Below are 23,969 nucleotides of genomic sequence, written 5' to 3' on the forward strand. Positions count from 1 at the left end.
CTGTTACTTTGAAGATAAATTTTATCATAGTTTTTGTTTTGTTTTGTTTTTTGTTTTTTTTTTTAAGAAACATATCAAGAGTCCTCCTGTTAACTAGTTGTATGGACAATACTTTTATATGGTTTTGAGAAGCACAGGAGAAAGTAGTTCCAGTTTTGAGTGAGATTTTTGTGAAATGGCAGAAATTCTTATTAATTCATAAAGGTATAGAAATTTGTTCCTTGATACTTATTTGGACATACCCTTGGTTCTTTTTTCATTTCTGCATCTTGACTCCATACTATGTTGATAAGTATTTCTAAGTTACTAAGATGTTAATAACACATCTAAGTTGAAGTGCCTCCAGCAGTCAGGTTCACAGGGAGTGGTTAGGCCTGGAAACAGTGGTCCTAGTCGTAGGCACATGTCAGCGCATGGGAGAAAAGCATGCCAAGGAAAAATAAACAGTAGGGGGGGTTAGAGACAATAGGATATAAGAAAAAACACAGAAAATTTATCTCACCAGAAACAGCACCTCTTCTCAGTCTCAGACAAGTACTGCCTCCAGAAAAGCCAGTTCAAGCGTTGGGAAGTGGCAGGATCGATATGGGAGGGCCGAGTCACCTGATCTAAGGTAAGGCTATTTCAAACCTTGGCTACTTCCTCATGTTTAGATCACTGGTATTATTTGTCTCTTAGTATACAATAAGATAACACGTTTTGAGACTATACCATACTCCCCCCCCCCCCCCAGTGCTTTTTCAGAGTGCACTTTGAGGCATCTTGCAGACCTAGCATGTGTCTTATTCATCCTTTTGGCCTTAGTATGTGATTGTTACATTGAACCACACTCATGGGTGCTCTAAACCTATTTTTCCCCACCTTGGTTGCATGTTAATTGTTTCTACGCATCCTTTTATGATGTTTTTCACTGCTTCTGCATGAAATGTAACTTTTCTGAACTAGTTTTGGGGACTTCCAAATTTTAACTCCATAGAATCTTTCTAATCCTGTCCAGCTACAGGGTCTAAGTAAGCCTGTAAAGCCTCCATTAGTAAGTAGGTCTATCAGCTTGTAGTGTTTCCCTTACTAATGGGTTGGCCCATGATCCCACCATTTTGATTTTTTGTACTCACAAAGTGTACAATGACAGAAACACACTATAATTTCTCTAAACCTATGAAATGGGACTAATGTCATTCCCGGAGGATATGGTGAGCAGTGCTATACACATAGCATGCGTTGCCAACAGTAGTATGAGAGACGACATTCTAATGCATGACTTGGAAGTATAGAGCAGGATAACTTTAACATGCCCTTTGAGATTTTAAATAATTACAACCAAACTAGGGATGGTTTGGTTGTTTTATGTTGTTACTGAATTTTATGCTTTCTTCCTATGTCTAAATCATGTGCTAATGATCTTGTGGTTCGTTTTTAATCATTTAATTGAAAATTTTTTAGATACGCAAATTATGGCAGATGCTTTTGATTGTAGCATTTTATGAAAAGCAAAGGGGGTAATGCTATCAAAAGAAAGTTTGATTTGAATTGTTTTTTTTTTTTTTTCCCTGTAGAGGCTTAATTATATATTCTTAGTCAATTGTTAAGACTTTCTAGTCGATTTGAGGTTTACTATATTAGAAAAGAATAAGTTAGGGCTGGTGAGATGGCTCAGTGGGTAAGAGCACCCGACTGCTCTTCCGAAGGTCCAGAGTTCAAATCCCAGCAACCACATGGTGGCTCACAACCATCCACAACGAGATCTGGCGCCCTCTTCTGGAATGTCTGAAGACAGCTACAGTGTACTTACATATAATAAATGAATAAATCTTTAAAAAAAAAAAAAGAAAAGAAAAGAATAAGTTATTCAAGTCAAAGAAAAAAGTAGCCATTCATATCAAAGACAGTATTTTGACTTTTTTTTTTTTTGAAATCCTATCAGTTTAGTAACTATAATAAGGTAAAATTTTCAGAACAGTTTTTGTCTTTGTAGGTTAAGGATTGTGGGGGAAAAAAAGAGAGGAGGTGAAGAGATGGCTCAGTGGTTAAGTTGTTGAAGACCTGGGTTTAATTTCCAGCACACACATGGTACACAGTTACCTGTAACTTCAGTTTCAAGCATTGGAGGCCTTCGTCCATGGCGTGGCACGTGGTACACAGAACACTCATACACATTAAATAAATACATAAAGCCCATTACCAGCAAAATACACCTTAGCTTTTTACAAAATGAAAAAAAGTATCTTAATAGTCTTGATTGGCAGATTTTAATTATACTTAAATGAGACCAAAAGTTTATATGTAGCATCAAGAGAAAGTTGAAAATATTTTAAGTAAAGAAAATTAGATCTGATATGTTGAGTCAAATAGAATGAATTTTTTCATATTAGCAATTACATGTAATTAAGAATTGTAATACTTGTGTCAGTGGTACTTCTGTATAAAAATAATCTGACTAAGTGAATAAGCATTGAATTTATATTTATCCTGACCAGCAACATTGCTTTCCAACCTGACCTAGAGGCTTAATTCTGGGTTAGCTGAAAGATTCAAATCAAATGCTAGCTTGTCATGGAGTTTTATAGTAGAACTATAGATGTAGCTATACTGAGAACTGGCATTGGTTAACATTTATAGCCTCAGAGTCCTATATACGATATTTAAAATTCATTTAATTTACACTTTCTGCCTTTTGATTGATTACCAGCCACTTTGAGAAGGATTTTCTGCATCTTCGTTTCCAAGCTGAATGATAAATGAGTTTCCAGTAGGCATCCTATACAATGCTTCATCTACATGCCTTCCCTTGGTTTGTGCCTGTCACACCATTTAAGATGTCCCTTGTTCGTGTACTTCGTTGATCTTAAGTTCGTGTACTTAAGTTGATCTTGTGTATTGGTTCATTCTTTCCTACAGTAGCTTAGGAGAGGTTATGCCCATATTCCTGCATGACCAGCTAGATCTATCTTTAATTTGGGAATATGAAAATTTGTAAAAGCTGGGGATTGAAGAGATGGCTCAGTGGCTGAGCTCATTCATTACTCTTGCAGAGGATTCAGGCTCTGCTCTCAGCACCCACTTGGAAGCTCACAACTATTTAACTCTAGTTCCAGGGGGTCAGACCCCCTCTTGTGACCATTAGAGACATCAGAATGCACATGGTGTACAGACAAGCATGCAGAAAAAATTTCATACATGTAAAATAAATATTTAATTTTTTAATATAAGAAAAATTCAAGTGCTTTTGTTTTGGAGACTAAATCTTTGAAATGTTTGCTTTTCTATTATTATTAGAAACTGTATTATGAAAAAAAACCTCAGCGATATAAAGCTAGAAAAATGTTCTGGATTTTCTTTGCAGAAATAACTCATTTGCACAGTGGTCTTTTGTCTGCATTATACATATGTACACATATATTTACTTACGTTTGGGACCTCGTAGTCCTTCCTAGACAGCCCTGCATGTGCTAGTTAAGAACACTTGCTCTTCCTTAGTGAAGCCACACCACTGTTGGGCTCCCTGATTTGATCCACTCACGCTGCTGCACGGCGTTGGATGTTTGAGGATGGGTCTGTGAAGTCCCTTCTGTTTTTGTTGTAGAGATACTGCAAGTTTCATCTGGTTTTAGTGCTTTCAAAGCATATGGTTGTAATTTCTGAGTTACAGTCAATTTGGTGGTTCTAAGTAGCCTTGTTGATTTTGTGTCATTTATTATGCTTTTTATAATGAATCACGTCTGATTTTAATAATTGTACTTTTCCTATAAGTAAGCATCATTTCACAAAACTCCATTTTTAATATAATATGTATGTTCTGGGTTGCTTAGGCAAAACATATTCTTGTGTGTTTTATTTCTAATAAAATTTAATAATTACTATCTATCATATTTTCTCCCAAAAAGAATTCACAGGGTACAGTTTTGCTCCATATTCTCATATGTAAAAATGTGGATAATAATAGTTACTGTGTCATACATAAGTTATGAGTAAACGTAAGTAACGTGTCCAGTTAATACAAGTTTTAGAATTACCAGCAAGAAAAAAAAAAAAAAAAGAATTACCAGCAAGCAATCTGCAAGCTAAGGTTTTGTTTTTATCATATGCCATAAAGAGCTGTGCACTTGGGATGCCTCTGCCTTGCCTGCTAAAAGTGGGTACCTTAGACATAAAATTCTGACAGTGATGAGCAAACAACCTTTGACCCCTGGTTGCCAGTGAGAAATTTCGATTGTATCTTTGTTAGCCTTTTCAGTTCTTTCTGGGACATTGGAATCATCAAAATACGACATCTTAATTTGATTCTAGAGATGTTTTCATATTTGTAGAATATTTCCAAGATGGATACTGCTTATGAACAAGAGCCTGTTTAAGCTAGAAAACTCAAATATCCATAGTGGTTAGTTTCTGTCTCTGTTTTTTTACAATATTGGTGAGTCTAATGTTAAGAATTATGAGAATGGCAGTAGCCGACTCAGCCTTCCTGAGGAGGTTTGGAAGCCCAGTTAGCCTAGCTGTACTGTGTTGACATCTGAGGTGGCAGCAGCTCCTGTGTAGCGAAGTACTGCTATTTCCAAGCAGCAGCCTAGCATACATGAGGCCCTAGGGTTAGTCCTCAGTATGGTGGTAGGAACTTGGTGGGGACACATTTCAGGACTAATGTGATTCAGTGTATTTCCATAATGTGGATCAGGTCGACTGGAGTTTTAACTTATTTCATTGTGTTTTATGTTAGGTACTATTGTTTACTTTGGTACACCTGTGAATATGTCATAATCCACTTATGAACACTATGGCAAATTTATTCTGGTTGATATAAGAGAATTAGTTGGTATGGGTTTTTTGTTTTTGTTTGTTTGTTTGTTTGTTGAGAAAAACCTAGGCGCAAAGAGTCTTAGCAATGGAAGTGACTGCTGTGTTCTGGACTTCCTTCTGAGATGTGTTGTGAAGACTGATTCTCAGCTGCATAGTTTTATAAACATGGGGTATGCCATCTTGCATCTTTTGTGATTATTCCACTTAAAGCTGAGAAAACTAATCTGTGCTCCTCCTTTAAGGTAAAGTTGAAAGAGCTGCAAACCTCCTGTCCCAGAAGTTTTAAAAACGGAAAGTTGTTTTGATCAATGCTGAAACAGTCTATTTGACATCTTCCTCACTGCAGAAAAGTTAGTCTTAGATTGAGCTTCCTTTTCAGTGAGTGCCTTTATTGAGTCAGATCATTTGCAATCTAAACTGCAGATCCAAACAGATGCAGCTGAGAGGTTGTTTGGTTGGTTGGTTGGTTTTGGTTTTTCGAGACAGGGTTTCTCTGTGTAGCCCTGGCTGTCCTGGAACTCACTTTGTACAACAGGCTGGCCTCGAACTCAGAAATCCGCCTGCCTCTGCCTCCCAAGTGCTGGGATTAAAGGTGTGCGCCACCACACCCAGCTTGCGGGTGAGAGTTTTTGATGGGAATAAGCATTAAAACTGGGGAAGGGAACCAAGTCTGCAGTGGAGAATAGAGAGTAGATTTTGATGTTGAGGTCTTGGTGCCTGTAAATGGTGAGGGTGGTAAGCATTCTGTCAGGGAGTGTTAAGAGTCTGTGTCTTGGTGGGAAGCAGTGATCCGCGTAGTTTGGATTAGAGTACAAATTGGAGGACTATTTGCTTCCCCATATGTGATCTTTCTCCTCTATCGAAGCTGGGGTAGTTCCCCAGTTATACTGGAGGATTCTATGTACAGCTGGCTGGAAAGCTGGCTCCGTGGCTAAGAAAGTCTGCTGCTCTTGCAGAGTGCTGGTGCTTGGTTCCATTCTGTGGCTGTGAGCAGCCTTTAACCCCAGCTCACTGGGAGCCAATAGTCTCGTCTGTCCTTCATGGGCACCTGCACACACTTGACTCAAAATGAAAATAAATCTTCAAACAGAACATATATCTAAGTTGTGTGTGTCACTCTTGCTGATGGCTTTTTGAAGGATAGTAGGAAGTGAATGGTCTAGAAAGAAAGGCTTAAACAGTGTTTTATTGTAATAATAGTGTACAAAAGCGAGTTAGTAAGAAGACATGGTTATTGTTGACATTGGTTTGTATCTGAGTTTTTTGCTAGGTTGTTGAGTCTGGTATAGAAGACAATGAAGGATATCAGCTTGTACTTGGGTGACATCTCTGGTATTTTTGTATACTTTTAGTGATGGGCTCTCTTTATTTTTATGGTATAAAGTAATGATTACTGGAAACAAACTTGCTAATGCATTATATCCAGAAAAGTCCTAGTGCTTTCAAAAGTGAATTAATTACCTTGTTAGAAGGAAGTTCATGGAATTAATTTCCTTGTTGGAAGTCCATAGTTCATGGAGTTAGGAGGTTTTAGGCATGAAAATTGGTTTTGCAGTCCAATTATTATGTCAACTAGCTGCACTCTGTACTTTGATCTTACTGTATACAAAACATATACACTTGTTTTGTTTGCTTTGTTGAGTTTTTTTTTTTTGAAGCTTTAATGGATTTCTTTGAAGGAGTTGGGGTGGCTTAGGTATAGCAAGCATTATTCATAAGTTCATCATTTCAGATCTTGGTAGCTGGAAACATCTGTTATATTCCATTATTTTACTTGTGTGACATTTTAAACTTTGAATTGTTAGGACTGGAGGGTGAAATGATTCTTACATTTACTTTTCATAGCCTGTTTCTGTAAGTGGTTCCTCTTTCTTGTCAGTTTGGACATATAATAGGCTTTTAAAAGTCCTTCTGCAACTACATAATAGTGCTTATTGGAAAAAACAAAACAAAACAAACAGAAGTAACCTACTAAGTGTTCCGTCTCAGTCTTTAGAGTGCTTTATGGTAGACCATTTATCTTTACCTTCTCCAGCGTTGAGAGGTTATAAACACCAAGTGCAGGTACGGCAGGCTATCCGTGTTTATCAGGAGTCACTAGAGACGCAAACGTGGCTTCCTTTTTTTTTCCTTTGATGTTTTAAAGCCTGGACTGCATCACTAAAGAGAATGGCGTATGTGGTGTATTTGTGTAGAAAAATAACTGTTATTTCTTCTCAAGCCTTTTTTGAGAACTTTAAGTGAGGACTAGAATTATATTTGTTGGAATGGTAGTGACTAACAAAATTTTATTTCAGCTCGTCTAGCAGTCACTACTATCTGATTCTAGTCCATGAAGATAAAATTGTCTACAAACTACTTTAATAAAATATTTTTTTTAAAAAATGATAAAGTGGTGAGACTCATAAATACATCACAGAAAGTGTTTATTTCTTAATTTTTTTTTAATTTTTCAGTCATCTAGTTAGAGGAGACAGAATTGATTCAGCTTTTGTGTTTCAGGAGATTACCTGGAGCAATTGATGTCATTGGTCAAACAATAACCATCAGCCGAGTGGAAGGAAGACGGCGTGCAAATGAGAACAGCAATATACAGGTTTCCTATCTGAAAACCAACTGTTCTGCAGTGTGTGTGTGTGTGTGTGCGTGTGTGTGTGTGTGTGTGTGTGTGTGTACCCCCTACCGCTAGGCTGTGTCAGTTGCTTTCAGTGCTACAGATAGATGTCAAATTATTTGTATTAATTAGAAAATTTTCCTATAATCTCTTACTTCTGCAAGTGAAGTTTTCCTTTGCTTGTTTTAAACATACTATAGAAGCTCATTGAAAAGTAAGAGAAAAATCACCTAGAGTTCTACCACCTAGATGTTGTCAATAAAGTACACAAAATGTGCTTTTTAGCATTTTATGCTTAACAAAAAAAAAATCTATCTTAGAATAAATTATCTCTAAAGGTAGGGTTTTTTTTTTTTTTGTAAAAATAGAACATATTTCTTTTTCTTCCTACCATTACAATGTCATAACTTTTTAAAATCAATTCCAATGTTAATAGGTTATGAGTAGAACACTCAAAAAATTGTTTACTCAAATGTAAAAAAATCTTAGTTAAAGGAATTATATATTTAAATACTATGTTTTAGTAAGAATTCAAGACTCTCATTGCACATCGGAATCCGTCAGGTGACCAGTAGAACTCCCGTTTGTGGAAGCCACATTCCTGTATTGGCTTTAGTAAGCTTGAGCCGTCCTGGTGTTTGTTCTCAGCCAGTCACACAGGCAACACTGGACTCTTTTCCAGGAGAACTTCTGCTCTTAGCAGAGGCTCACATGAAAAGTTATTTACGTTTCATAACTACTTGTTCTCCACCTGTTACCACATACTTAACACTTTTCAAATACCTAGCCTGTAGGCATGTGAATGTCTCAGAGCTAGATCTCTACTGATGACTGCTCTACCTAACTCCTGTACTTGAACTCTGTCTGCGATGACTTGCTTTGTTGTGTTTGTTTCTAACTTGAAATGTTTTGATTACTTCTTACTGGAAATCTTCTGGTAGTCTAGTTCTTTCCCCTCGGCTTTGAATATGAACATTTTTAACAGTAGGTGTGTGAGTCTATACTCATATAATGTACTTACAAGCACAATCACATAAAAATATTACCCCCTAAAAGTGTGAGGATTAAAACCATTTTATTTGACTTTTTAGGTTAGAGAAGGTGAACCTTACAAGATTCAACTAGATTAGAACATTTACTTATCTTTCTAATTAATTATGCTTTAATTTTAGGTCCTTTCTGACAGATCTGCCACTGAAGTAGACAACAATTTCAGCAAACCACCTCCATTTTTCCCTCCAGGGGCTCCTCCTACTCACCTTCCTCCTCCTCCATTTCTTCCACCTCCTCCAACTGTCAGCACCGCCCCACCTCTCATTCCACCACCAGGTAAGACGTGGGAGAGGCCTTTGCTTAACTAGAGTTTCTTAAACTTGGAGCTGAAAGGTGAACATATATATTTGGAAGTATTATTATGATTAATTATACTGCATTAAAAGTAGTATTTTATCTTCAGTAGATTCACAATGAATCTTACTTATTCTTATATTTATTGTTTTTTATTATTGTATCTTGATATTTTAGCCTAGCAGAAATAATATTTTAAAGTAGAGAAGGATAAACATAATATTGACCTCAAAATATAATAGTAACTACAAACTGGTTTGCTAGTCATGTGTGGAGAAATCCTTACTGAATTATAAACTATATGTAGACTTGTATTTAAAAAAAGATTTTAAAGTCACTTTTCGAATTAGAATAGGTCAAAACAATGATACCTTGTGAAATTGGGATCAGTCTGGTGGTCATTGTTTCCTTGCGATGGTTTCTGTTTCAGAGATGACCATTGAGTGCTGGGTATTTAATGTGTCTTTCTTTTAAACAAGAAGAATAAATCTTATCACATTTTTCACTACTAAGGATAGTTAGAAACCAAAGCAGTAGTGATAAAGAAAAAAGTCTGCAAGTAGACTCCACAGCTCTCCTGGTGGTCTTTCTCAGCGATTCCAGCAAGTTTTCAGTGCTTCTCGCCTCTAATCAGCTTTTTACAACACTGGCAGGTTGATGGAGAGAGATACAGATTCCATTCTTCCTCAAGAGAGTGCCAACAGTAAATGGTGAACATTAGCTTCAGGTTCTTGTCTAATTATGTGGAAACATGCTTCAGAATTTTCCTTCTCATAGTAAAATTTACTCCTTTCTGAAGACGCAGGGCTCCCACTCTGGGATTGGGAGTGAGATGTCCCCTGTAAGGTGCAGGTGTGATCACAGAGTCCAGAGCCAGATTGCTTCTTCCCCAATGTTTACAAATGCCACCTACTCCATCTGCCCTGTTAGAGTCCTTTACTGTCACTTCAACTCTCAAGTAAGCTGAGCAATGGTCTGTGGCCTTAGAAAAGTCTGTTATCTTGGAATAGAAGGCAGTGCAGTATGACAGATATTCCTGTCTCATATGTTGTCACTAGACAGATGGAGCACAGAACAGTCCCAAGTTCAGTTACATTGGACTTGTAACTCTTGAGTCTTGTTGAGAATTAATCAGGTGAAAGGGACTTGGGTGATTCATAGTGAAGATACCAAAGTGGTTCCTTAGTCTCTGAAAAAAATAAAATAAGATGTAAAAATAGTTAATTTGTTAATATGCTCAACTTTACTGGTACTAAAGTTCTTGAAGTTTCTTTTTGAAACTTTAAAAATCTTTTTTATTTATTTATTTTATATTTAAGTACACTGTAGCTGTATTCAGACACACCAGGAAAGGGCGTCAGATGTCATTAAGGATGGTTGTAAGCCACCATGTGGTTGCTGGGATTTGAACTCAGAACCTTTAGGAAGAGCTGTCAGTGCTCTTAACCGCTGAGCCATCTCTCCAGCCCCCTAAAAATCTTTTTAAAAGTTTACTTTTAATCAACAAATATTGTATTTGTTTATGGGGTACAATGTGCTTTCATATATGTATTTATATTATGGAATAATTTTAAGTTTATTAACATACTTTAATCATTTCACATACTGAACATATTTTATGGTGGGACTTCTTATAAAATCTATTCTTTCTTTAAAGTTTTTAAGTTTAATTATGTGTGTGAGTGTGTGTGTGTGCATGTGCATATGTGTTCAGATGTGCACAGTGATAAGAGGTACCTGCTGGAGCTGGAGTTACATGCTGTTGTGAACTGCCTGATGTCAGTGCTGGGAGCTTGTGGAAGAGCAGTATGTCCTCTTTACAGCTGAAGTATCACTCTAGCCTCAAAGTCTAGTCTTGTAGCTACTCTGAAATAAGTAGTTCTGATTGGCTGCAGTCACTGCTCTCCAGGAAGTATCTAAGACAGAAACTCTGCACCCTAGTATATAGCATTTTCCATTTCCAGTTCTCATCCCAGTGTTGCTGACTTCCATTCTGCTCTGCATTTCCAAGTTTGTTTCCTAGGTCTCTCCTGTGAGTTCTTCCATTCAGTGTTTGACACCTTGTGCCTGTTTGATTCTCCTAGCATGATGTTTTCCAGATGCACGCAAGTTTTTTCAAGAAAAGGAAAGAAAAAGTTCTTATCCTCCTAAGGCTAACGTTGTTTCTGTGTATAAGAATAGTTGGCCAATAAAAGCAATAAGGGGAAAGTATAAGTTAGTGAAGAATACTTTGTTGTTATAGAATGCTAGGAGACTGTAGGATATTGCTGACAGACAATGGCATTATATGGAAATTTATTTTTTATAAAACAGCAGAATTTCTCTCATTTCTTTGCTATAGTGCCCTTGTTTATAAAATAATAATAATAAGTCTTAGCCTGGAAGGATGGCTCACTGTGTGGAGGCACTTGTTACTAATACTAATAAGCCCGATGACCTGAATTTGGTTCTCAGGATCTACATTTGAAAGGAGAGAACTTGACCACTGACCTCCACATGACTCTATTTACCCTATCCCATTCACAAAAGAAAATGTAAAACACACACGTATTTATGTAATTTTCATAAAAGTAACAAGTCCTTGAATCTGTGACATTGTAATATATAGTATCATTTGTTTTTCTGTAGATTAGTCTAATTATATACTTAATGCTCTGTTCCCTGCTTTTTATCTGTATTTAAGTAGTATCTAACCATGGTGTGTTTGCTGTCTAGAGTTATCAACTTATCCTAGATTATTTGTTAGTTGAGACCATCTGAATTCCCCCTTATTTTTACTGTGTGTGTTAGTGTGAGGAGTATAATGTGTGTCAGTCTGTGTCTCTCTCACACAGTGCTCGGCTTGTGTACACTTGGCATTCCTTCCCTGAGCATGGTAGCTGATTAAACTATAAACTAGCTACATTTATGTTTGCATTCCACAGGAGATGACTTTCCTCTTGCCAGGTAATTCACTCCCTCAGCCTTGCACCACCTGAGCCATCAGATGTGTAGGTACATAGCAGCTAAAGTGGAGCTGTATTTCAGTTGCTGTTTGCTGTAGACCATGGAGGCACTGGCCTGTCCCCACTAATTTAAAGGACTGTAGGATCACAGGCACCTCAAGAAGGAAGCTGTGTGGGGTAGGGGCTCTTTAGGTATCACCTGTTGAAAGATACTATGTATTTCTTACACACTTTTTTATGTTTTCTTTAGAAATTTTGAAATATAAAGGGGAAAGCCCTTTTGAGACTTTCTTTAAATATATTTTAATGTTAACTTTTCTTAAAATATTTTTTTTAAATATAATGAAACAGAGAAACTGAATATGTCCATATTTTTTGGTTGTTAATAATAGTTTTTTTTTTTTTCTTTTTTTTTTTTTTTTTTTGGTTTTTCGAGACAGGGTTTTTTTGTCTGTATAGCTCTGGCTGTCCTGGAACTCACTCTGTAGACCAGGCTGGCCTTGAACTCATAAATCCGCCTGCCTCTGCCTCCCGAGTGCTGGGATTAAAGGCTTGTGCCACCACACCTGGCTAGTTTTTCTTCTTAAGAAAATAGAAAGACTGCATATCTAGATTTACTTTGAACAGACCTAACTTACACCTTTTATCACTACATAACTGTATTTTAGCTATGCTTGCTTTGGAAGTTAGTATTTGTAGTCATTTCTGTGTGGAGGTTTATAGATAGAACTCATATAAGTGAGTATTCTTAAATAGTTCTTAAAATTATGAGCTGAAAAGGTCTGGAGAGATGGGTCAGCAGTTGAGAACGCTGGCTGCTCTTGCAGAAGACCTGGTTTTGTTTCCCAGCACCTATGTGGTGGCTCACAACCATCTGTGACTCTTGTATCTGGTGCTCTCTTCTGACCTCCAGGGGCACTGGGTATGCATGTGGTATGCATACATATATTTAGATGAAATACCCATACACATAAATAAATCTGAAATTTTTTTCAGAAAATATAAGCTGACAGGAACAGTTTTAAGACATAGTCAAATAGTTGACAGGAAGGGTATTGTTCCTCTTTTCCTCAAAACATTCATCTGAAGACTTGTATGAACCTCCTTCATTGAATGAAGAGTAGAGGAGGCTACTTCAGACAAAGGCAGAGGAGACCTCTGAGAATGCTAACGTTTTTAATATAATCACATTAGTAGTAACTTGAAAACAAATAGTGATTAGTCATGGCTTCTGTAATTAAAGATCTGTTCACTGTCTAATGAATCAAATTTCTATTCTGTGAGGTTGTTGCAGGAATACATTAGTATAATTCCATGCTCTTCCAAGTAATAGTGGAACACTAAGCAGTATCTAATATGTTGACTGCTTCTTTTCTTAAGGCACTGGTATGAGTACAGCCCGTCAACAACCTAACCCTGTAAACTTGTTTTGTTTTAGAATGACACTTGAAGTAGATACTAGTGAGGTTAAAAAAATTTATCCAGTTAACTTGAAAATGGCAGAATAGAGAATGCCAGATACTTTTCTGGCCTGTTTTCTTTGTTAACCACATTGAAGTGGGTATGTACCTACTAAGAAGGCTGTCATAGGATTGTGTACACGCATAGCAGCATCTTAGAAGACTTGTTCTGTCCTCGGTGTCAAGTTCAGGGATCTGGGAGCTTGTAAGAGCAGAATTAGGTGTTCTTTCATCCATTCAACTAAGGTGTCACTATCCACTGGAATTGCATTATCTTATGCTTAACTGACAGGTTTGAAATAACTGAAAATTAGAATAAAATACTATACAATTACAATGATTGGTGTTACTGACTATTTTGTATGGCAGTTATTGGTGTCACGCATATGAATGAGCTCATTATTCTAACCGGTTGTGACTCATTTATTTAGTAGCATCACTGTACCTAAAACCTTCCCAGCTCCCCATTTCTACCTGTTCAAGAGTAACTACATTCACCCCCCAGATGTTGGCCATCTCTGTTCTACTTTCTTTCCCTGAGTTTGCCTTCTCTAGGTACTCTATAGAGGAGTCATCTTAGAATTCATCCAGTGGGGCTTAGCCTAATTTGTTTCTAAAACAGAAGAATTTGATGGTGGTGAACTAATTTTAGGGAAAGATCATAATTTACACTTTTAAATGTTAATTAGCTTTAATGTTCTATTTTTGTTTTATGTAAATTTCAAAGCTTAAGATGGGTGTTTAATGTCTTTTTTTATAGGGATGCTCAAATCATAATATCTGTATATAGTGGGTATGTACATACTTGCCTGCTTGTAATACTGTGGAAGTGAGAGGTCTCTTTCTGTTTTCCTCTGCCTTATTCTCTGAGACAGTGTCTCACCTCTTACTGAATGAACTTGGAGCTTGAGCACTCTGCTAGGCTGGCTAGCCAGTAAGCCCCAGAGATCTGCCTGTATGGTCTTCTCCTACCCCAGCCTCGACTACAGATGCAGCCTTTGTGCTCCACCTTTTCATGGCTGTAATCTCAGGTCATCATGCTTGCACAGCAAGCACTTTAATCACCAACCCTTGCCCATAACAACATGTTTGGAAGGATCTCTAGTCAATGTTAGCCTCAGACTCCTGGCAATCCTCCTGCCTCAGCCTCCCCAGGTGTTGAGATTTTAGGTGTGTGTGAGTTCCACAACTAATTGGTTTTTTTTGTTTGTTTGTTTGTTTGCTTGCTTGATTGGGTTTTTTTGTTTGTTTTTAAAGTAGGGCCTGAGTAGCAAAGGGTGACTTTAAGCTTCAGGTCCTCTTGTTTCCACCGTGAGAGTGCTGAGATTTCAGATATACCGAATCTCACTCCCAGTTTATGGGATTCTGGGGACCACACATCCAAGCTTTGTGCAAGTACTGGACCAAGTTAGCTATGTCCTCAGCCTAAATTGTTACGTTCAGTGTACAGTTGGCACTGCGGTTTGTAGAGTTTAGGTTACGGTTTTAATATCTGCCTTTCTTTTATTCTGTTCTTCCAGTAACATCATGAGTATAGAAGAGCTGATAAAAATCAGCTATAAGTTTTCTTTAAAGTATTGACATTTGCGGGATGGTGGTGTTAAGTTTAATCACAGCAATTAGAAGGGAGAGGCAGGCTGATCTCTAATTCAAGGCTGTCTTGTCCAAGACATCCAGGGCTATGTGGAAACCCTGTTGCAAAATCCCCAAAATAAATAAATTAAATATTGGCATTTCTATCAAATATGTTTGAGTTGGAGATAGAATTTAATTTTCTGCAGGAATTAAATTTTATGAGTTTGATGATTGAGTGATCCTAAAAAATAGAGCTTTTTGGATAAGATATGCTGGAAACTCGATCATTTACATTTTGTTGTTATAGCATTTTATTACGTTTATTTTACCATGACTTTCTTGTGCAATTTAGTTGGTTTACTCATTAAAAACAAACAGTAGTTCATAACATTCTGTAATGTTCAGTATTTGTGTGTGTGTATGTTCAAATTCTAATTTGTAAAGCATTTCTGTTAAATGATATTCAAAAACACTGCACATTCACTTATTGTCTTTATCCAAGCCTCTGACTTTGGCTTAAAGTAGGAAACATGAAACCTAAGTCAGGATTTTCTAGCCTTATGTTATACTACTGATGGGATTTGGAATTAGTGAGAAACAGGAAGCAGAACTCATATAATGCTGCCGGTTTTTTATCTTTGTTTTGGACTTAAAAAATAAAAGATAGGTATGCATTATGTTTTCTTAAAGATTTTATTTATGCATATTTAATTTATTCCAAATAAATATTTAATGTGTATTTAAAATGTATTACACATAAATGCATCAACATACATAATTTAAATTTAAAATACATGGATTTAAATTTGTCTTAGGGCTATACTGTATGAGGTAGGCACTTTAAGTATGCCATTTTATAGAGGAAACATCTACTCAGGATCTGTGTAAACAATCCTGGGTGTTTCATTTTATATGGAGAATGAGCTCATCATTTTATATTAAGACCATGAGTGGTCAGAGCTGGTGCAACTGTCTTAGGGTTTCTGTTGCTGTAAAGAGACACCATGACCAATGCAACTCTTTTTGTTTGTTTGTAGAACATGATTAATATTTTCAACTGTTAATATTCAAATGACAGAATAATTATTTTAAGATATATTTCATTATTAGGGCTACCTTTTCATTTCTGGTTTTATTATTTTGGATACTGTCTCTGCCCTTTGGTTAGTCTGGCTAAGAGTTTATCTATCTTGTTGATTTTTCTCAAAGAACCAGCTCCTGGTTTGGTTGATTCTTTGTATAGTTCTTTTTGTTTCTATTTGGTTGATTTCAGCCCTGAGTTTATTTCCTGTTTCCTATTCCTCTTGGGTGTATTTGCTTCTTTTTGTTCTAGAGTTTTCAGGTGTGCTGTCAAGCTGCCAAGAGTAAGCTCTCTTCAGTTTCTTTTTGGAGGCACTTAGAGCTATGAGTTTTCCTCTTACCACTGTTTTCATTGTGTCCTATACGTTTTGGTATGATGTGTCTTCATTTTCATTAAATTCTAAAGAGCCTTAAACTTCTTTATTTCTTCCTTGACCAAGTTATCATTGAGTAGAGTGTTGTTCAGGTTCCATGTATACGTGTGCGTTCCATTGTTTTTGTTGGTATTTAAGACCAGCCTGATCTGATAGGGTGCATGGGATAATTTCAATCTTCTTGTATCTGTTGAGGCCTGTTTTGTGACCAGTTATATGGTCAGTTTTGGAGTGGGTACCATAAGGTGCTGAGAAGAAGGTATATTCTTTTGCTTTAGGGTGAAATGTTCTATAAATATCTGTTAGATCCATTTGGTTCATAACATCTATTAGTTTCACTGTGTCTCTGTTTAGTTTCTGTTTCCATGATCTGTCCTTTGCTGTAGTCTTTGAAGTCTCTCACTATTATTGTGTGGGATTCAATGTGTGTTTTGAGCTTTAGTAGTTTCTTTTATGAATGTGGGTGCCCTTCCATTTAGAGCATAGATGTTCAGAATTGAGAGTTCACCGTGGTAGGTTTTTCCTTTGACTAGTATGAAGTGTCCTTCCTTATCTTTTTTGATAACTTTTGGTTGAAAGTTGATTTTATTCTGTATTAGAATGGCTACTCCAGCTTGTTTCTTGGGACCATTTGCTTGGAAAATTATTTTCCAACCTTTTACTCTGAGGTAGTGTCTGTCTTTGTCACTGAGGTATGTTCATAAATGTAGCAAAATGCTGGGTCCTGTTTAAATAGCCAGTCTGTTAGTCTTTGTCTTTTTATTGGGGAATTGAGTCCATTGATGTTAAGAGATAGTAACGAGAATTGATTGTTGCTTCCTGTTATTTTTGTTGTTAGAGGTGTAATTATGTTTGTGTGGCTATCTGCTTTTGGATTTATTGAAAGATTACTTTCTTGCTTTTTCTAGGGTATAGTTTCCCTCCTTGTGTTGGCGTTTTCCATCCATTATCTTTTGTAGGGCTGGATTTATGGAAAGATATTGTGTAAATTTGGTTTTGTCATGGTATATCTTGTTTTCTCCGTCTATGGTAATTGTGAGTTTTGCTGGTTATAGTAGCCTGGGGCTGGCTATTTGACATCTGACCAGGAACTCTAAACTGCTTGAGACCTCCTTCTCTATCCCTTTCTTCTCTGTTGGGTTGTGGGCTAAAGTTCCTCACTGGCTGTGGTTGTCAACATCTGAGGTGCTAATTGAAAGAGTGCCAGCAGATGTCTCTCTCTGCCTTTGTAGCCTAGTCATGGCTTTGGCCTTGGTGGGAAGAGGGGGTGTTTTGTTTTGTTTTGTTGCTGGTGTTGTGGTGTCTGTGTAATGAAGTCCCTCTCACTTAAAAGAGGATTCAAATGCCAGAAGTGTGGGAAGGCATTTGTACCAGGAGAAAGGAATTGTGGGACTGTGCCAGAAGCTGCAAAGCATGTTTCTATAAATTACTGGTAAAAATGAATTTACTTACAATCTAATCTTCTCTTCTCTTCTCTTACCTTTTTTTTTTTATGTGTGTCTTCAGAGAATTTTGTGGAAATCCCTCATACAGGTCATTTTTGTCTTTCTTTTTTAATATTTAGCAGGAATACCGCCTCTTTATTTGCCTCAGTTCCCTAGGTGGAATTTTAGGTCCTTCCCTGACTCTCTTTTACATTTAGGAATAGTCATGACATATTGGAAAAGCTACTACATAGCTACTAAATATTCTTTCTGTGTGTCTGTATGTCTTTATCCTGTTGTACCTCCCTCTTTTACTGTCATGTGTCAATGCCTTTGTTTCATAAAAATTTGAAGTTGATTTTAATTTTCAACTGTATACCTGAGTCTCTCAGAAGTTAAGATTAGAAGTGTGGGTTATAATCCAGTGTTATGCTGGTCTCAGCATAACAACCTCATCTGAGGATTTCTTGAGAATGCAGTTTTGTGTTTTGTTTTGTTTTTTTGCCTTGGCCATTTTGAATGAGAAAGTCTAGAATGTCTCAGCAGTCACATTGTAGGTGATTCTGATGCAAGGAAGTGCTTAAATGTGGATGGTTTGTGAGGTTTTTAATAGACTACTGTTACAGACAGCACTCCAGGCAAGTCATCATTTTTTCAGATAATTAAATCTAGGGCTAGAGGTGGTGTCACCGCCTTTAGTCTCAGCACTTAGAAGTCAAATACAGGTAGGTATCTATGACTTCCAGGCCAGCCTGTTTCCCTAGAGAGTTTCAGGCTAGCCAGGGCTACATTGTCTCATAGCAAAATAAGACAGACAGACACTTGCAACTATGTATACATACAAACATACATACAAACATAACAGAAGCAAAGTACTTGATTTGTATGTTTATGTCTGTTGGAGTTGTCCAGGGAAGGAAAGAAAGGGAGTTTTGGAAGGAATTTTCTGTCACTTGTTTTTGTTTTTTAAAAAGTTAAATACTAGAGATCTTTAAGTTAAAATGTAGATTTCCATTGTAGACAAAAAGGGATTTTTGGAATGAATTTTCTGTCACTTATTTTGTTTTTGTTTTTTAAAAAGTTAAATACGAGAGATCTTTACATTGAAATGTGGATTTCTATTGTATTAGTTATTAAACTTCCTTAATTATTGCTTGGAACTGTATCTGGTTTGCCAAGGAGTATTTTCATCTGCTTTCTAGTCCTTTTCCACAACCAGTTGTTTACACTGAAGTAAAACCTTACATAAATAAAGATCTCCCTTGGAAAAGCCCTTTCTAGCATACAAGCTTTCTATATATAACTGGATATAGCGTTTTTTTTTTTAAACTCTGTTCTTAGTTCCAGATGGTTTCTAAAAATCTTTTGTAGGATATTACTATAGTAGGATTAAAATTAAAGGCAGATTATAATTGTTTGAGTTAAGGTTTCTAATGCTGTGATAAAGTACTGTGACCAAAAGCAACAGGAGGAGGAAAGGGCTTATTTGGCTTACACTTCCACATCACATTCTATCACCAAAGGAAGTCAGGGCAGGAACTCAAGGCAGGAGCTGAAGTAGACTTTACTGGCTTGTGCCTCCTGGTTTGCTCAGCCTTCTTTCTGACACAACTCTGGGCCCTCTTCAGGGTCCCCACCATGAGCCAAGATCTGCCCACAGCAATCATTGTTTAGGAAACTGTTGGACAGATTTGCGAGTCCTATGGAGGCAGTTTCTCAGTTGAGGCTGTCTTCTCAAGTGATACCAACTTGTGTCACTTTGACATAAAGCTAACCAACTGCTTCTGGAGAAAAGGTCATGTGGCCACGTGCCTTCTGCACTTGTTCTCACCACTTAACGTGCTTTTGAGGAAGACCCTTGACAGCAAGTGTTTCCCCCCCCCTCCCCTCCCCCGCCCCCAACACAAACACACAAATTCTCCTTTTAGTAGGTTTGGCTAAAGTACTGCTTGCTACTCATAAACATGTTTTGGTAATGTTACTTGACTGATAGTAGCACAGAGAGGGAACTGGTCTGGCACTGGGCTACACATTAAAAACAGCACAGATGCATTCATGTATTGCATGTGAAAACAAACTCAGATAGTAAGGCTCGGTAGAGTTATTTGTGCCATTGTAAAGAATATACACACTCTTCTCCCTCCCTTCCACCTTCTCTCGTTAACTTTGCGTTTGGGATTCTTGGTTCTCTGTTAGAGCCTTAGATTTCAGTGACACGAGAAGCATCAAGATGAAACCTTGGGGTCGATGACATTGTGCTTGCTGTGGGTTGGCTTTGTAGGTTGCGACTGCCATGGCCGCCTTCCATATCTTTTCACAGTGTTTGATCAGGTACTTGTGTCTGTGGTGCAAGGCCATGTGCTGTCTTAAGCTCTTACTCATGAAAGCCTCACTCCAATAAAACATGTCTGCCAGAGTAATTTAAATAAGCTAGCAGTAGCCTTCTCTGCTCATGAAAACATTTGAAAGTGCTTCTGTTCACTTGCATACAGCTAGTAAATGAATTTGATTGCCCCCTCCTTTGAGCTATTTTGACACTGTTTTAAAGATAGGATTTAATAAAACTGGACAATGGAGTTTATAATATAAAACTTTTAATGAGAAGGTTGTTTCAAATTTTTTTCTTGTTTTGTTATTTGAGATCACTATTTTTTTTTCAACTAAAAGTAGTTCCAGTTTGCATGTTGGCTTTCATGTATTTCTTAAATTTTGGATTTAATTTTAGATGCTTATTACTTATCAGGAACATTTGGCCAGTGTAAATTTAGAATGTTCATGTATAGTTTATTTCTTAAAGTTTATAATGTTTACACATAGTAGAGAATACTCATTTTATTTTGCTAACACCTCTAAAAGGCAGTCATCTATCTATGCTTACATTAGTGTGTGTTTGTGTATGTGTGTGTGTACGTTGTCTGTCTGTCTGTCTGCCCATATAAGTTTCCTGTACCCTTTCTACTTCCACAAATCAAAGAAAGCATTGACTATTGGCTCCTGGTTATAGCAGTAAAACAGGTTTCACACTTGAGTAGCCCACACTGGCCTTTTCAAAAGTGGATGATAGCCTGAATCTTTCTTTCCCTGCAGGATTTCCACTAAAATGTTAAACTAACAAAACCGAATTCTCGTGACCAAATTTAGTGAGCTTTTCAACGTTACGGAGTTTGATTTTGTGTATCACAAGTGTGCTTTTTTTTAAGTGATGTGCCTTTTAACTTCATTTGTGATTCCAACTAGTGGGACAATCTTGTTATGGAGTTGTTAGACTAGTTTTTCATCAGGAAAGTTGGATGCTGTATTTGAATTGTTGGTTCACAAGAAAACGGAGCGCTTCTCTTGAGTGCTAAGCCAGGACCCGGAGTCAGGGGTTTTATTTCAAAGTTTGTTTTGGTGATGGCATAAAAACATAACAGGTTCTGAAATCCAGTTACTATATTAAATTTCATCACTTGTTTTTTAGGTATTCCAATAACTGTACCACCTCCAGGTAAAACCTTTTTCATGTCTTCTCCATCATTGTTAATGAACATGAAATTTCAAGCTTTATAGTTACAGGAGGGCCGGTGTTGATGTGGTTAGAATGTACACTAGCTCACCGGGATTTCAAGGTCCTATTTTCAGCTCTGCCTTTGCTTCATTCCAGCACTAAGACAGTTTGGTTTTCTTAAACTTGTCTTACCCATGTCTATAGAATTCGAAATTCTCACCTTCACAGTCTGTGAGGAAAAACGGTAGATGATGTAAAGTAAAATTGCTGTTTGAAAAGCCTTTTAGATCATTGACTTTTATTATATGTAAAAGTGATTCAAAAAGAAAAGAAAAAATTTATCTTGACTTTATCATGGTTTCTGGTTGTTTACCCACTGTCATAATTTCATTGTCATGAGAAAATACGTTTTAGCCAACACAGCAATTGTATGGCTTAATAACTAGCTGAGCACTTGTTCTTAGAGTGGTGAATATTGGGCCTTGGGATGGTGTAGTCAGTAGGAGCGTTTGTGTAGCCCAGCCTGTCCTTTCCATTTCTGTCAGTTACTTTTTACAGTATAATGGTGGAAAGATTAGTTACGGAGTTCAGTGTAAAAACCAAGGAGTGTGAAGAACGTCAGTAGTGATTTTGCTGAGGAGAGTGGGTCTCAATTCAAAACTAACTGGATGAGCAGAAAACGAAGTTTAGATTGCAAAGGTTAGTTCCTGCCTAGCTAGGACTACCAGTCACTGACTGTGGATGTGGCTGAGAAAAGGCTGAGCAGAGGAAGGCTACGGGACTGTTGTATCTGTAGTCTGAAAGACAGTCTGGCTGTGAGCCTCTGTTGTGTATGACGTGGACTCGAGGACTCCTGCTGTAACTGCCAAGCCTGGGCTCGTCTTGATGTTAGTAGAAGAGGGACAGAGTGACAAGCATAGTAAACTTACATAGTCTGAAAAGGGGCTAAAGAGTGATTTAATGAAGTCTGAGAAGAATGAGAGAACTGAGATTCGTGTCCCCAGAGAGCACTGAGAAGGAGGCATTGAGTCATCAGGAAAGTTGCCAATAAGTAGAAGATAGTTGGGGTATAGAAGTGGACTTGTCTCCATCAGGACGTGAACTTGAGGGCAAAGGATTGAGACTGTTGAATTTGATGCATTTCCTAATAGTGGAGGTTCTTAAAACCTGGGGAAAAAATAGGTCTCTTGAATTGTGGAACTGTGAAGTCTTGCTTGGGCTGTGGTGCTGTGTCATACTCTGAAAGTATAGAGGAGATGACATGCTGAGTGAGGCCCCTTTTAGCCGTGTTGTTCTGTGGCATTTCATGTAGCTATGTAAGTGATTTAGGGTGCTGACCACACAAGACAAAAGTACAGATTATTTGCCTCCAGACTAATCAAAAAATTCCATTATGTGCCTTGCTTTGTAAAGTAGTCTGTTGGGTTCTGTTATTTAAAGAACATTTCATGTCAGATTTTATTGCTATGAACACATCTATTTACTGGCTAGATTTGATTTACAAATGACATGCTTTAAAGGAAGTTCTATCAATCTGAGACTGAATACTTTTCAATGAGGTAAATGCTATTTTATTTGTGTTTCTTCAAAACATAATCTGATGGCAACACTGCTACTGTATATTTTATGTGGAAAAGGTAAGGCTCTGAAAGTAACTTTCTTAGACAGACAAAATGGGCTGTGTGTGGTGCTGAAAATAAGACCGGGTGTCCTGACAGTTTGTGCTCTGTGTGTTAGACCAGACTGTTAATTAACAACGTTATTGCTCTAAAAACCTGTTTATAAGTTTCAGCTTTATGTTTTCCTGTTCGTTATGACGTAGTGAAGCACGTTTGTGTCCTCAGAAAATATTAGTGATACTCAGCAACTGTGTTTCACTCTTAATATTACATATGTGTCCTGTTAATATCTTACTTTTGCTTAAATGTTTCAGGTTTTCCCCCTCCACCAGGCGCCCCACCTCCATCTCTTATACCAACAATAGAAAGGTAAAGCATTGTGGTGCTCTGAGTTGTTGATCACTGACAGCCTTGCAGCAGAGCCTTACAAATATGTCTCTGCTTGCATTTTCTAATAGATATAGCACCTGTCTGTACATAAGTTTAATCTGTATTAATTACTTTTATGAAATTATAGCCTAATATCAAAACAGGGAAAAGAAAAAGAAAAACAGTTTGTTAAAAATTATTAATAATAAATGTTTATCTATTGGAAAGAGGAAAGAACAGCTGTTACTGTACTGTAATAAAAAGAAAAGCTGTTTTCTTCCCACTACCGTGCTGCATCTCTGTTTCCTTATGGACCGACCGAGCTGTCCCCTAAGGCAGTAGCCTTATTTTCTCCTGTCTTGTACTTAGTTTTCTTAGCTAAGACCTCCTGTATTGAAGAGTATTCCCCCGACAGTTTGTGTTTACCTCTTAGGATTTCCCATCAGTGTGGCTAGCTTACTGTCTCTCTAGACTTCATTGTGCGGATTAGAAGGGCACACAGCTCAGCAGGCAGAACTCACTAGTGAACGGCAGCTATTCCATTACTTCACTCTGAGTGTCGATAGTCTAAAAAGTCAGAGTCCAACTATGTAAAAGCAAAGGAAAATTGGGTTCACTTAGTATGGTGGCATCTAGCCATCCGTGTAGTTTTCAAAGTGCTGCTCCAGGAAGCAAATTGTGAGAGGTGAGGATGTAGTTGTCATCATGTTCTTATTAAATACACACTTGTTTCTCAATCAGAATGTTCTATCTAATGTACTAATTACTGAGGATTTATAACTTAGAGTCATTAAACCCAATTTTTTAAGATTAAATTTTAAACCTCAAACATTTCTTTAGTCTCTGATTGTCCCTATCTCACTGAGCCAGCTGAAATTGAT

The 23,969-nt window shown here is 37.3% G+C and overlaps 1 protein-coding gene across 13 annotated transcripts in view; it reads left to right on the forward strand.

Annotated features, from left to right (window-relative positions):
• Fip1l1 (factor interacting with PAPOLA and CPSF1) overlaps positions 1–23,969 on the forward strand; it is a 61,692-nt gene that overhangs the window by 29,008 nt on the left and 8,715 nt on the right. For 5 of the 13 annotated variants that reach the window (XM_085836763.1, XM_021163804.3, XM_021163805.3 and 2 more), the window contains 5 exons: positions 506–613; positions 7,297–7,390; positions 8,581–8,737; positions 21,074–21,100; positions 23,034–23,088. In XM_085836763.1, coding sequence (XP_085692889.1) covers positions 506–613; positions 7,297–7,390; positions 8,581–8,737; positions 21,074–21,100; positions 23,034–23,088 — 441 coding nt within the window. The remainder of the gene's footprint in view (positions 1–505; positions 614–7,296; positions 7,391–8,580; positions 8,738–21,073; positions 21,101–23,033; positions 23,089–23,969) is intronic. The other 8 variants (XM_085836765.1, XM_021163811.3, XM_021163812.3 and 5 more) reach the window with 3 other exon arrangements.

Source organism: Mus caroli, unplaced genomic scaffold, assembly GCF_978045245.1.
Source record: "Mus caroli unplaced genomic scaffold, Mus_caroli_1 scaffold_4, whole genome shotgun sequence".
Taxonomy (NCBI): Eukaryota; Metazoa; Chordata; class Mammalia; order Rodentia; family Muridae; genus Mus; species Mus caroli.